This window comes from Balaenoptera musculus, chromosome 2 (genome assembly GCF_009873245.2).
Source record: "Balaenoptera musculus isolate JJ_BM4_2016_0621 chromosome 2, mBalMus1.pri.v3, whole genome shotgun sequence".
NCBI classification, from domain to species: Eukaryota; Metazoa; Chordata; class Mammalia; order Artiodactyla; family Balaenopteridae; genus Balaenoptera; species Balaenoptera musculus.
In genome coordinates, this window is record NC_045786.1 from 132283045 (window position 1) to 132295985 (window position 12941).

Sequence of the window (12941 nt, forward strand, 5' to 3'; positions counted from 1 at the left end):
TCTCTATTCCTGAAACAGCTTGCCAGAATCATCCTCTTGAAGATATCCTATTTAGCTTTCAAGATCCAGACCTCAAATGTCTCCTCCTTTTTGAAATCTTTCCTGATACTCTTTCTCAATTCCTTAACCAGGCAGAGCTGGTTGTTTCCTCTTTGGTCCCAGCAGTGTTTACCTACCTTGCACTAATTCTTTTTATGTCTACCTCTTTTCTCCACACTAATCAAAAGTAATGTAAATGTCTTGTATTTATAACCTCAATGCCTAACATGGCAGATGGTACAAAGTAAACACAAAATAATGTTTGTTGGATCAGACTGCAATGAATTAAACTGATTTTCAATCTCATGACTCTCCAGACAGAAGGTCATGATTTAGACCTAGTTGCTGTGATTCAAATAAATATGTTGACAGCTTCATGTTTGATGATCCGATGCTTTAGAAACATTTTAATATATTTCCAGTATTCAGAAAAGTACAGATATTACTGTACCAAATATACCCATCACCTACCCAGATGTGTCATATTTTAACATTTCTCCAAACGTACTTCAGATTTTCTTCCTTTTGGGGGGCAGGAGTTGTCCAACATTATACATACAGATAACGTCCCTTGGGTATTCCTCCCAAGGCAACCACTACTCTGAAGTTGTTTATCACACCCATGCTTGTGTATGCTCCTTAATAATATAAAGTATTGTTTTACTTTTTAAAATTTTATGTTGTGGTATACTGAATATATCTTTTCCCCATTTTGCTCTTTTCACTAAACATTGCATTTTTGAGATTTATTCATGCTGATGATACATGTAGCTCTAGTTTAGTCATTTAAATTGGTATATAGTTTTCTAGTATATGAACAATGTCAGTTTATCAATTCTCTTTATGGCACACTTTGTTTGTTTCTAATTTTTCACCATGACAAACAACATAGCTTATGATGTTAGACATGTCATGTGCACCTACAAATTTCTCTAAGGAAATAACAAACTACTCTCCAAAGTATACCAATTTTTACTTCCATTGGCAGTGTATGAGAACTTCTATTGCTCCACACCCTTACCAATACTTAGTATCAACAGACTTCTTAATTTTTGCCAACCTATTGAGAATGACATAGTATTTTCCGTTTTAAGTTTCATTTCCCCACTAGTGAGACTGAATATCTTATTGATAATTTATATTTTCTGTATTTATGTGTAGCCTTTGACTTGTATTCTATTGATTTATATTGATTTACTATCTATCAATATAAGTATATAGATGATATACATCAATACAAATAAAAAATTAAGACTGCTTCAACTCTCAACTTCGTACTTAAGAAGTATATACCTCAGTTTCTTCCTCTGTAAAACAGGAATAATAACCACACAGAAATGTTACAATGATTAAATGAGTTAATAACATACCTAAAGTGCGTGGAATAGTGCCTGGAACATAGTATGTGGTATACAATTATTAGCCACTACTATTTGTTTTATAAATCTTCTGTTAGTAATATTGGTTACAAATACCTTCTCAGAGGCTGTGACTTATCTGTTACTTTGTTAAAGTATGTTTGTGGAAGAAATTCTAAATTTTAATGGAGTCAACTTTTCCTTTCCTTTGATATCTGTGTTCTTAAACATCCTTCTCTCCCTAATACTCTATATCTTTATAAGAGAGGTCTAACTTTCCCTTTCATATCTTGCTTTAATAGGTCACTAAAGAAAATTTGATACGCTCAACTTTAAAATTATGTTAAAATATACTTCTAAATAATTTAAAAATAATTCTGTTCCCCAAGCAAAAATCCTATTTTTTATTACAATAAACAATTGTTCCTAACCAGAGAAAAATTAAAATACACAACTATATACAAATAAAATAAATCTACAATTACTCTTACCCTATGACATCTTTCAAAGGCTTGCTTGGTTTCTTGTAAAAGATTAACCACCACTTCTTGGGATAGGAAAGTCTCTCCATGAGTATCGATACTTGGCCCCAGTGGTAAGTTGGTACGCTGTCTAATTCTCTCTTTCAAATCTTGAATACTAATGCATAATACCAACAAATGAAAAAAGAACACTACTATACATAGATTTCAATTTCAAATACTCTCAAACTTAGTATACATGAACTAAGAAAAAGAAAGAAGAAGAAACAAAGACCAACAGCCAGGAGACCTAAAACTTCTAATTTCAGTAAGTAGTTCTGTAAAGTGAAGCAAGCATTAATCTCTAAACAGAAGACGTTCGTCTGAAAAATGAGTAGATTTGGAGTTATTATCTCTAAAGTCTCTTTCAACTCTACAATTGTGACTCAGTAGCCCAAAACTCCTTGTCTGGTTTCCTTAGGAAGTGGGCTTTTCCAAATAAGTTAATATTCCAGATAACTAAATGGTCCTGCTTAAAACAAACTTTAAAATTTTAAAGATTTTTAAACACATTAACCATTTAAACATATTGTACATTTCATTATTATTAAACATAATTTAGCTTTTCTCAATGACTGAGGGTCATTAAGAACATTTATTACATGAGAGTATCTTTAGAAAATTACATTTTTTTTGATCCTAGAATATACAGCTCCAGACTGTGAACTAATTTTTCAAAAAATTCTTATGATTGTTTTTTAGTTTTTCTCTTTTACTTGCTACTGCCTTTCAGATGTCACTTCTTATTGCTAATTATAATCTCTCCATGATCATTATTTAATATATGACAAACTGGGAAACAAGAAAATGATTTGGGTGTGCATTATGTGAACTGTCAACTCTGATTATATGGCTCCACAGAGGTCATTCTGAGTCATCCTAAAATCAACTCAATTCCAGATAGTTGAGATCTAGATAACTGAGTTGCCACCAATTCTTACAGCAAATCATTTAATTTTATTCTAGTAGGTAAGTACATTCACGTTTTAATGTATTACTTAAATAATTTTATGCCCAAGTCATGAAAAAGCTCAGGGTACAAAACTGTGAACTATCTGCATTTTTCTTTTTAACCACACCTGCAATAGCAGCAATAAAACAATGTGCTTCCTAGTTAATAACCTGGAATAATTTACTCAGTCTAAAAAAAGGAAGGAAGGAAGGCAGGCAGGAAGGGAGCGAGGGAGGGAGGGAGGGAGGGAGGAACTCTTTATGGTACTAGTATTCTGCTTTACATTTTAATAATGTTATGTAGGAACATTTCAACATGTGGCTCGAGAGAAAGGATTTGATGAATGGTGTAAACAAACTGTATTAAAAAAATTCTTCACAGAAAATTCTAATGACTATCAATATTTCACAAGTTGTCCAAATATAATAGCTTTTAGTATCTTTAGTTTTAACTATAACATTTAACAAAAACACTTACCCTCCTGTGCCAATGGATCTCTTTTGATGGTTTTTTGAATCATAATAGCGCTGTAGGATCATAGCACTTCTGCTTTTCAAATATCCAGTCTCCACTTCAATATAGTTCTCCAAATAGGAAATGAAAATGGACTTGATAAGCTTAGACAAGAAAGTCTGTTTATCAGTACCTAAGTTAAACTCCATCAACTTGCTGGAAAGATTTGTGGTTCTTTTCATGCAAAAGGGAGAGAAAAGATTAATGTATATTTTAGGTATAGTAACAATATTTAAGAAACACATATTTTTATAACGTGACTTTTTAATAACTTATGTTACACCACCATTTCTTAAACCCTGGGAAGTTACTTAGGATGCAGACAGCGACTGTATAGGGTTATATATATTAAGTAGAATGAATATTACAAACAACATCGTGGTTTTGAAAACTACCATAAACTCCTAGAGATGACTCAGGAGAGGAAACTGAGGCAACCAACCAGACTAGAAATGGCAACAGTGGCAGAATGGCTTCAAGTATGCCATTCATGACATGGTACACAAGTCAAAATACTGAGAAGTCTATGCACTGTTCATTCTCTTCAGTCTTTGTCCCTGGACTTTCCTCTAATTTTCTGTTTCTCACTGTTCAAGATAGGCTCACAATAGTGCTGTTGTTGAGATGGACTTCCTGATTATAGTTACTTTTGAAAACCCTCTTCTCAAAGTGATGACAATAAAGGAAAGCAATAGAGTTGGAAAAAAACTCCACATGAAGCTTCTACAAAGTATAACACTGCCATTTACAAAAGCACAAGACAAATTTTCACATCAGACTTAAGTCTGAAATTGTCATATAAGAGTTTGTCACTCTGGGGGCTTCCCTGGTGGCGCAGTGGTTAAGAATCCGCCTGCCAACGCAGGGGACACGCATTTGAGCCCTGGTCCGGAAAGATCCCACATGCCGCAAAGCAACTAAGCCCGTGCACCACAACTACTGAGCCTGCGCTCTAGAGCCCATGCTCCACAAGAGAAGCCACTGCAACGAGAAGCCCGGGCACCACAACAAAGAATAGCCCCCGTTCGCCGCAACTAGAGAAAGCCCGCACGCAGCAGCAAAGACCCAACACAGCCAAAAATAAATAAAAATAAAATAAATAAATTTAAAAAAGAGTTTGTCACTCCCTTTCTCAACTTTTAAAGTTTTAACTGCAGATAAATGTAATTATACTAGTTCTTAAAGAAAAAAGTTAAAGAATAATGAACTAGCTTACAATTAAAATCAGAAACAAAATTCTCAAGTCTTAAACAAGGTTTTTATATTTCATTAAAGTACATTAATATAAAGCATAATATCCAATTCCTTAAGTTAACATGTTAAGAATGCTGCTCTTGTACAATACTAGTCTATACAGTCAAGTATTTAATGCTAAAAGGTATATTGTTATCTGACAAACTGTTATTCAAAAATACCTGAATACTTCCCCATTTTCTATTTGAAAAAAAGAAAATGTGAGATATTACCATTTTCTAATAATTAAAAATATACCTTGTATATAAATCGTAGAGACTTTTGAGATACTGCTCTGCATCGGACTTCCTACATTCTTCTAACTGGTCTTTCACAAAGCTCTAAAAAAAAAGTCAACATTCTGTCAATTAAGTAAATATTAAATTATATAGCCAATTTTTTTTTTCTCTAGAATTACTCCACATTCTTGAACTGTTCTGAATTAAAATCCAGTGGAAAAGGCAATGCATAGAAAAGAGACCAATATAAAAAAAAATAGGTTTTTAATTTTTACTGCTTCTCATATTTACTCATACATCTTATCAGTGTTGGGAATAAGCATTAAGAATCTCAAATACCTTGTCTTTTGAAATCTGCCTATCCTGCCTCATGAAGTACATTGGGAGAAAAAATTAAAAATCCCAAAAAACAAAACCTGAAGCTGTATCAATATGGTCAATTCCTTAAAGCAGCTTTTCCAAAACTGTAGTCAAAGTAACACTAGTGCCCTTTGAGACATTACTATAAAATTGGGAAACGCTGTACATTACATCTCCACTTCTAGAGAATCACAATACATATTAGTATCTTTAAAGGCTATTAAAAGTCCTGAATTGTGTTTTAAAGACAACACTTATTTAATGTTGCTCAATCCATTGGTAAACATAGTTTAGGAAATGTTGCCTTAAAGTATAGAGGTATGGAAGCCAAGGTTGTAAATGAAATTCCTGTGTGTTTTCTTTTAATCTTAGTACCATATTATAAAAAATTCTACAGATCGAGCTTGTAATTCTTGTTCAATTTCAAAAATGCCATCTATTGGTCGAGGTAAGAAACCAATAAAAATTAAAACTGAGGCTAACCTACCACAACCTGATACACATGTAATTTCAAACAAATGCTCTGATGACACTGAGTGATGAGCACCTTTTTTCTTGGTGAAGAATAAAACATTTTTTTTTTTAAAAGCATGACACTGTCACTCCTTTCTCCTACACTTAATAAGTGGATTACTATGCCTAAGGATATTACACAAATAAACTAAATTTTAAAAACTTTTAAAACACAGAGGAAAAAAATCACATATTGCCTTAAGTACTTAATCATCGTTTAAAATTACCTGTAGTTTGATTTCAAATACATTTTGAATAAGTTTAGCCAGTACTGTTTCTGGATTACTAAAGATATCTCCAACTTGTTTGTTCACCCGTTGACAGAGTATTGCTGCATCTTCAAATATATCATTTCTCAAGTAAGCACCCTAAACAGCAGAGGAAATTTCATTGAATATATAATTTTAAAATGCTTTTTTAAAACACAAATAAGCATAAAATAAAATAAAATCCAATAAAGTGTACTGTTATGTTACCTCCTGGCACTGCTTTATATAAACATCAACACAATGGGAATAACCCTAGGAAGAAGAAAGAAATACACATCACTGTTGTGGTTCAATTATAACAATAATAACAACAATGTCAATAAAAGAGGTATTATATGTAATAAAGCTATGTCTATGCCTCAATAAATGGCCAACGGTAATAGCTACTCTCTGGTTCCTATATTCCAAACTTAAGGTCAAGCTTTCTGGCTTTTGAATTATTTCATCAAATGTTTGACTGGAAAAAAAAAATACATTAAACACTCTGAAGGCAGACAATATGATTTTCTATATCAAACTATATAAAAATTCAGTGAAAAAATATTAATATTATTGAATATAAGATCCTTATTTAAATAATATTAACTACCTAAAATTTAATATCATTTCTGGAGAAAGATACAAATGTACATTCAAATTATTCCAAATAATGAAAATTATCACTGACTCATACAACCAGGGAAAAACAGAGACTATAATACATAGAATTCATATAATCTCCGCACTCTTTAAGACTAATCTGCATTTTAAATTTTTACTATTTACCTTAAAATGGAGTAAAACAGCTGCTACTTCCCTCATTCTGGTGATTTCACCTCTTCTTTGAGCACCAGTAAACTCCTGAATCAGTTGGCATTCTAAATCATGGTATTTACCTAAAAATAGAATGTCATTCAGCTACAATGAGACAAAGTATCCAAGTTATTTAGGAGTATATGGTTTCTTTATAAATATAATGACTAGGAATCTAGCTTTCTTTTAAAAGAATTGCAAAAACTATATGAGATTATAGGTAGTGGATCAAAACCTTACAATATACTGTGGTATATAAACCTATATTTTCAAGACCAAAAAATCTTCCCAACTGGTAAAACAGGTGAGCTCCTACAGTGTGACTGCCATTTACCACTGCTATGTAAAAAAGCAGCTGGCTGGCAAAATCGTTCTCAATGGTGAAAAACTGAAACCATTTCCTCTAAGATCAGGAACAAGACAAGGCTGTCCACTCTCACCACTATTATTCAACATAGTTTTGGAAGTTTTAGCCACAGCAATCAGAGAAGAAAAAGAAATAAAAGGAATACAAATCAGAAAAGAAGAAGTAAAGCTGTCACTGTTTGCAGATGACATGATACTATACAGAGAATCCTAAAGATGTTACCAGAAAACTACTAGAGCTAATCAATGAATGTGGTAAAGTAGCAGGATACAAAATTAATGCACAGAAATCTCTTGCATTCCTATACACTAATGATGAAAAATCTGAAAGAGAAATTAAGGAAACATCCCCATTTACCAATGCAACAAAAAGAATAAAATACCTAGGAATAAACCTACCTAGGGAGACAAAAGACCTGTATGCAGAAAACTATAAGACACCGATGAAAGAAATTAAAGCTGATACAAACAGCTGGAGAGATATACCATGTTCTAGGACTGGAAGAATCAACATTGTGAAAATGACTCTACTACCCAAAGCAATCTACAGATTCAATGCAATCCCTATCAAACTACCAATGGCCTTTTTCACAGAACTAGAACAAAAAATTTCACAATTTGTATGGAAACACAAAAGAGCCCGAATAGCAAAAGCAATCTTGAGAAGAAAAACGGAGCTGGAGAAATCAGGCTCCCAGGCTTCAGACTATGCTACAAAGCTACAGTAATCAAGGCAGTATGGTACTGGCACAAAAACAGAAATATAGATCAATGGAACAGGATAGAAAGCCCAGAGATAAACCCACGCACATATGGTCACCTTATTTTTGATAAAGGAGACAAGAATATACAGTGGAGAAAAGACAGTCTCTTCAATAAGTGGTGATGGGAAAACTGGACAGCTACATGTAAAAGAATGAAATTAGAACACTCCCTAACATCATACACAAAAATAAACTCAAAATGTATTAAAGACCTAAATGTAAGGCCAGACACTATCAAACTCTTAGAGGAAAACATAGGCAGAACACTCTATGACGTAACTCACAGCAAGATCCTTTTTGACCCACCTCCTAGAGAAATGGAAATAAAAACACAAATAAAGAAATGGGACCTAATGAAACTTAAAAGCTTTTGCACAGCCAAGGAAACCATAAGCAAGACAAAAAGACAACCCTCAGAATGGGAGAAAATATTTGCAAATGAAGCAACTGACAAAGGATTCATCTCCTAAATTTACAAGCAGCTCATGCAGCTCAATATCAAGAAAACAAACAACCCAATCCAAAAATGGGCAGAAGACCTAAATAGACATTTCTCCAAAGAAGATATACAGATTGCCAACAAACACATGAAAGGGTGCACAACATCACTAATCATTAGAGAAATACAAATCAAAACTACAATGAGATATCACCTCACACCAGTCAGAATGGCCATCATCAAAAAATCTACAAACAATAAATGCTAGAGAGGGTGTGGAGTAAAGGGAACCCTCTTGCACTGTTGGTGGGAATGTAAATTGATACAGCCACTATGGAGAACAGTATGGAGGTTCCTTAAAAAACTAAAAATAGAACTACCATACGACCCAGCAATCCCACTACTGGGCATATACCCTGAGAAAACCATAATTCAAAAAGAGTCATGAACCACAATGTTCACTGCAGCTCTATTTACAATAGCCAGGACATGGAAGCAACCTAAGTGTCCATTGACAGGTGAATGGATAAAGAAGATGTGGCACATATATACAATGGAATATTACTCAGCCATAAAAAGAAAAGAAATTGAGTTATTTGTAGTGAGGTGGATGGACCTAGAGTCGGTCATACCGAGTGAAGTAAGTCTGAAAGAGAAAAACAAATACTGTAAGCTAACACATATCTATGGAATCTAAAAAAAAACAAAATGGTTCTGAAGAACCTAGGGGCAGGACAGGAATAAAGACTCACGCATAGAGAATGGACTTGAGGACATGGGGAGGGGCAAGGGTAAGCTGGGATGAAGTGAGAGAGTAACACTGACATATATACAGTACCAAATGTAAAATAGATAGCTAGTGGGAAGCAGCTGCATAGCACAGGGAGATCAGCTCAGTGCTCTGTTACCACCTAGAGGGGTGGGATAGGGAGGGTGGGAAGGAGACGCAAGAGGGAGGAGATATGGGGATATGTGTATATGTATAGCTGATTCACTTTGTTATAAAGCAGAAACTTAACACACCATTGTAAAGCAATTATACTCCAATAAAGATGTTAAAAAAAGAAAGCAGCTGCCTGGAAAAAACCTTCTGGATGTCATTTGTGATAGCAAGAGACAGGAAAAATCTTAAACCTGAATTTATGGAAAGGGTGAGCAGAGTTATAAAACTCTTTACTAGTGTTCAGATGCCTTTACTACAAACAATGGCAGATTCAATACCAAGGTACACCTTAAGACAACATGTGGTATTTGATTCACTACATTCTTGAGGCTATTACGGTACACTTTTGGGAAAACAGGTGGTCTCTGAACTTCAATGACTTCCCAAAACAGTGACTTAGACTACCACGGGAGCCTGCGAATATAGCAGCCTTTCAAGAAATCCAGAATGATCTGCTTAAAATACAATCCAAAGATCAAGAATCAAGCTATCATGTAAGGAGTTAAATAGGTACTGAAATGGTCATTATGAGCTAACTTTAAAAAAAGAGAACCTACATTAGAACTGTATGTATGAATACAAAAACAATCCCCAAGATACACTGTTAAATTAAAAACACAAGGTATGGAAGCTATTTGTATAGCATGCCACCAATTATTTTAAAATAAATGTGGACAGCAGAACTAAATTCTACACATTATATACACGATTTATGTCTTATGCTTGTATATCCATAGAATATTCTGGAAGAATACCCAAGAAATTGATCACACTTGTTTCAAGGAAGAGGAATCAAACTCAGGGATGGGGTGGGAGGATGACATTGTTCCCACTCTCTTCTTTTACTATTTTCTTTCTTTTATACAAGTAGTTTGATTACCTATCCAAAACAGTTAAATAAATAGAACCCCACTTACTTGCAATTTTGGATTTAACTTCGGAAAATCTGAAAGATAAAAACCAATGATGAGGTTCATTATTTGTGACAAATGTACCATAGTAATGTAAGATGTTAATATAAGGGGAAACTGGTTTTGGGGGTACATAGGAATCCTCTATACTAAATGTCGTCAGAAAAAAAGGAAGGAAGCGGGGGAGGGAGGGAGGGGAGGGAAAGACAAAGCCAGAGGGGAGAGAGTACTGATAGTAGGAAGCATGCCATGTAACAAAACTGAATTTGGGCAATCCAGATGGGGTATCTGGTTCTCACTGAGGAAATTCACATTGATTAACCAATTCCCCCACCCCTTTTTTTTTGATGTGGACCATTTTTTTTTAAAGTCTTTATTGAACTTGCTATAATATTGCTTCTGTTTTATGTTTTGGTTTTTTGGCCCAGAGGCATGTGGGATCTTAGCTCCCCGACCAGGGATCAAACCTGCACCCCCTGCATTAGAAGGCCAAGTCTTAACCACTGGACTACCAGGGAAGTCCCACCAATCCCCTTTTAAAGGGAGGAATTCTGTATGAGGCATTAACAACCCAGAAGACCCCAACAACTGGGTTATTGTCCCTACTCATATTCACCGGCATTTTAAATTCACTTGATATTTGTCTATTTTCCCCTCAGTTGGGATTTCCTCATATGACGTTCCACTATTGTTACTTAAAGAAAAACAACTATAAAATAAGCATATACAAATGAGTTATTTTAAAACTAGAAAAATAAAATAGAAGCCATAAAAAGGACCCAGTAATGTGCCTAGCATTCAACCTCTGCAAATTCAAAAACTAAAATATCACACACTACCATACACTAGAATTTTTTTCAAATCATAAGTATCAAGGGGGAATGCACAACATGGAAAATTAATGTTGAGAGATCTTATGTAATTAGTTTGAACAGACAGGAGAGTGGGTGGCAAAAGAATGCCAAAGACAGATGAAGAAGGTAATAATTTAAAGATCTATACAAAATTGATATCTAAGTCACAGTGGATCACAGAGTATGTTAGGCCATATTGATCTTTGTGAAAAAATTAAACTTGATTAGGCTATATATTCAATTCTAAGGCTTGATACGCTAAAACAAAACTGTAAGAGAAGCATGTAATTGAGAAGCAGGAGAAGATGAGTATATGCCTGTGTGTTTGTAGGGGTGGGAGACAGATGAAGCCAACAGTTATGATGCACTTATTGTGAGCCACACATTTTACCCATTTAAGTAAATGTTTTAACTCTGAAATAAAGTTAAAGAGAGGTTTTTTGTGGGCGACATTAAAAATCATTGCTCATAATGCTGGACAAGTATGAGATTATTAATAATAGCTAAATGATAGATGCTTATTACTGCTAATCCTTTATGATGATACAAAGTTCAGAGTAAAATAAGATATATTTGGGGGTAGGGAATTCACTTTCACTCTATGTTTGGGACATAATGGACAAGCTTTAAGTATAGCAATACATTTACATTCTACCTGTACCTCAGGATTTTCAAGTATTACCAAAAGAATAAAATACGTATATTATCTGTTAAAAGGGAAGACATTTTTTCCAGATATTTAAATGGGAGAACCACTGTTAACAAGATTTTATTATAGAGTCTGACATTCCATGAACTAAAGGAAATCATGAAAGAATTTCCTTCTCAGTGAAGTTTCTTTTAGGATGAAACCATTAATACCTAACTTAGCAATGGCCCTAGGGTCTTGCATCTAAAACAGGATTTCTTAACCTGAAGTCCCTAGGAAGGAGCCTACAGATAGGCTAAAGGGTCTAAAACTCCATGAAATTGTATACAACAGTCTGTGTATCTGAATTTTTTAAGGAAATTTCATAGCTTTCACCAGCTTTTCAAAGGTGTCTAAGACCCCTAAAAGCTTAAGAATTCTCATGTAGACAGAAGAAGAAGGAACTCAAGAGCCCCATGTTTAAACTTTCTCTGTCCCCTTCTAGTCTGTTTATCAAAGTCCAGAAAAAAAGAAAATTCAAAATCTTACTCCAGTTTCAAAATTCTCCATCAATTTTTTTCAAAAGAAAAACATAAGATTGAAATTATTTCAAGATATATCATTAAATTTAGTTGTTAAGATACCACATTTTTTTCAATCAGCTATTACATACTGTACCTGTACAAAGGCTGTCCTCAATAAGTTTTTGTTGAATTAATGAGCAAAATCATACAAGAAAAAGTACAATTTTATTCTATACACTATACCATATACTCAAATTAGCTCTTGAGAAATAAACTTGCCTATCAAAAGGTAACTCCTGGGCAATTAGGTGCAACTTCTGAATGATGTCTGCTGCCTCCTTTATCTATTAAAAAACAAAAGCAATAATTTAAAAAAAACCTTTATACATATCAAAAAATAATTTTATATTTAAAAATAGTAATATTCTTCTATGTATGCCCACAGACACTCACCCAAACAATTTTCTTTAAAAAACACAACAAATAAAATCTTATGAGCAACAGGAATACATCTGGGCTATCACCAATAATGAGTCAACAAAACATAAACATCTGTCATTATTGTACTGAAATCTTGTGATTTTATAATGCCACAATCCCTTCCCAATGAAACCTGCAGTTCAAGTTTACTCAGAAAAAATTCAAATCACTGATTGCTGAAAGCAAGTTTAAGTATCTTCTGAGTTTGTGAAACGATAAACAAGATTTATGAAAATAATTCAG

General features: G+C 33.9%; 1 protein-coding gene across 1 annotated transcript in view; it reads right to left on the bottom strand.

Annotated features, from left to right (window-relative positions):
* The window catches only part of EXOC5 (exocyst complex component 5), a 53330-nt gene that overhangs the window by 18252 nt on the left and 22137 nt on the right, over window positions 1–12941 (bottom strand). The window contains exons 5-12 of the mRNA XM_036841529.1: window positions 12498–12562; window positions 10219–10247; window positions 6763–6872; window positions 6205–6249; window positions 5956–6096; window positions 4875–4957; window positions 3348–3557; window positions 1889–2036 (exon numbers count right to left, since the gene is read on the bottom strand). Of these exons, the coding sequence (XP_036697424.1) occupies window positions 1889–2036; window positions 3348–3557; window positions 4875–4957; window positions 5956–6096; window positions 6205–6249; window positions 6763–6872; window positions 10219–10247; window positions 12498–12562 (831 nt within the window). The remainder of the gene's footprint in view (window positions 1–1888; window positions 2037–3347; window positions 3558–4874; window positions 4958–5955; window positions 6097–6204; window positions 6250–6762; window positions 6873–10218; window positions 10248–12497; window positions 12563–12941) is intronic.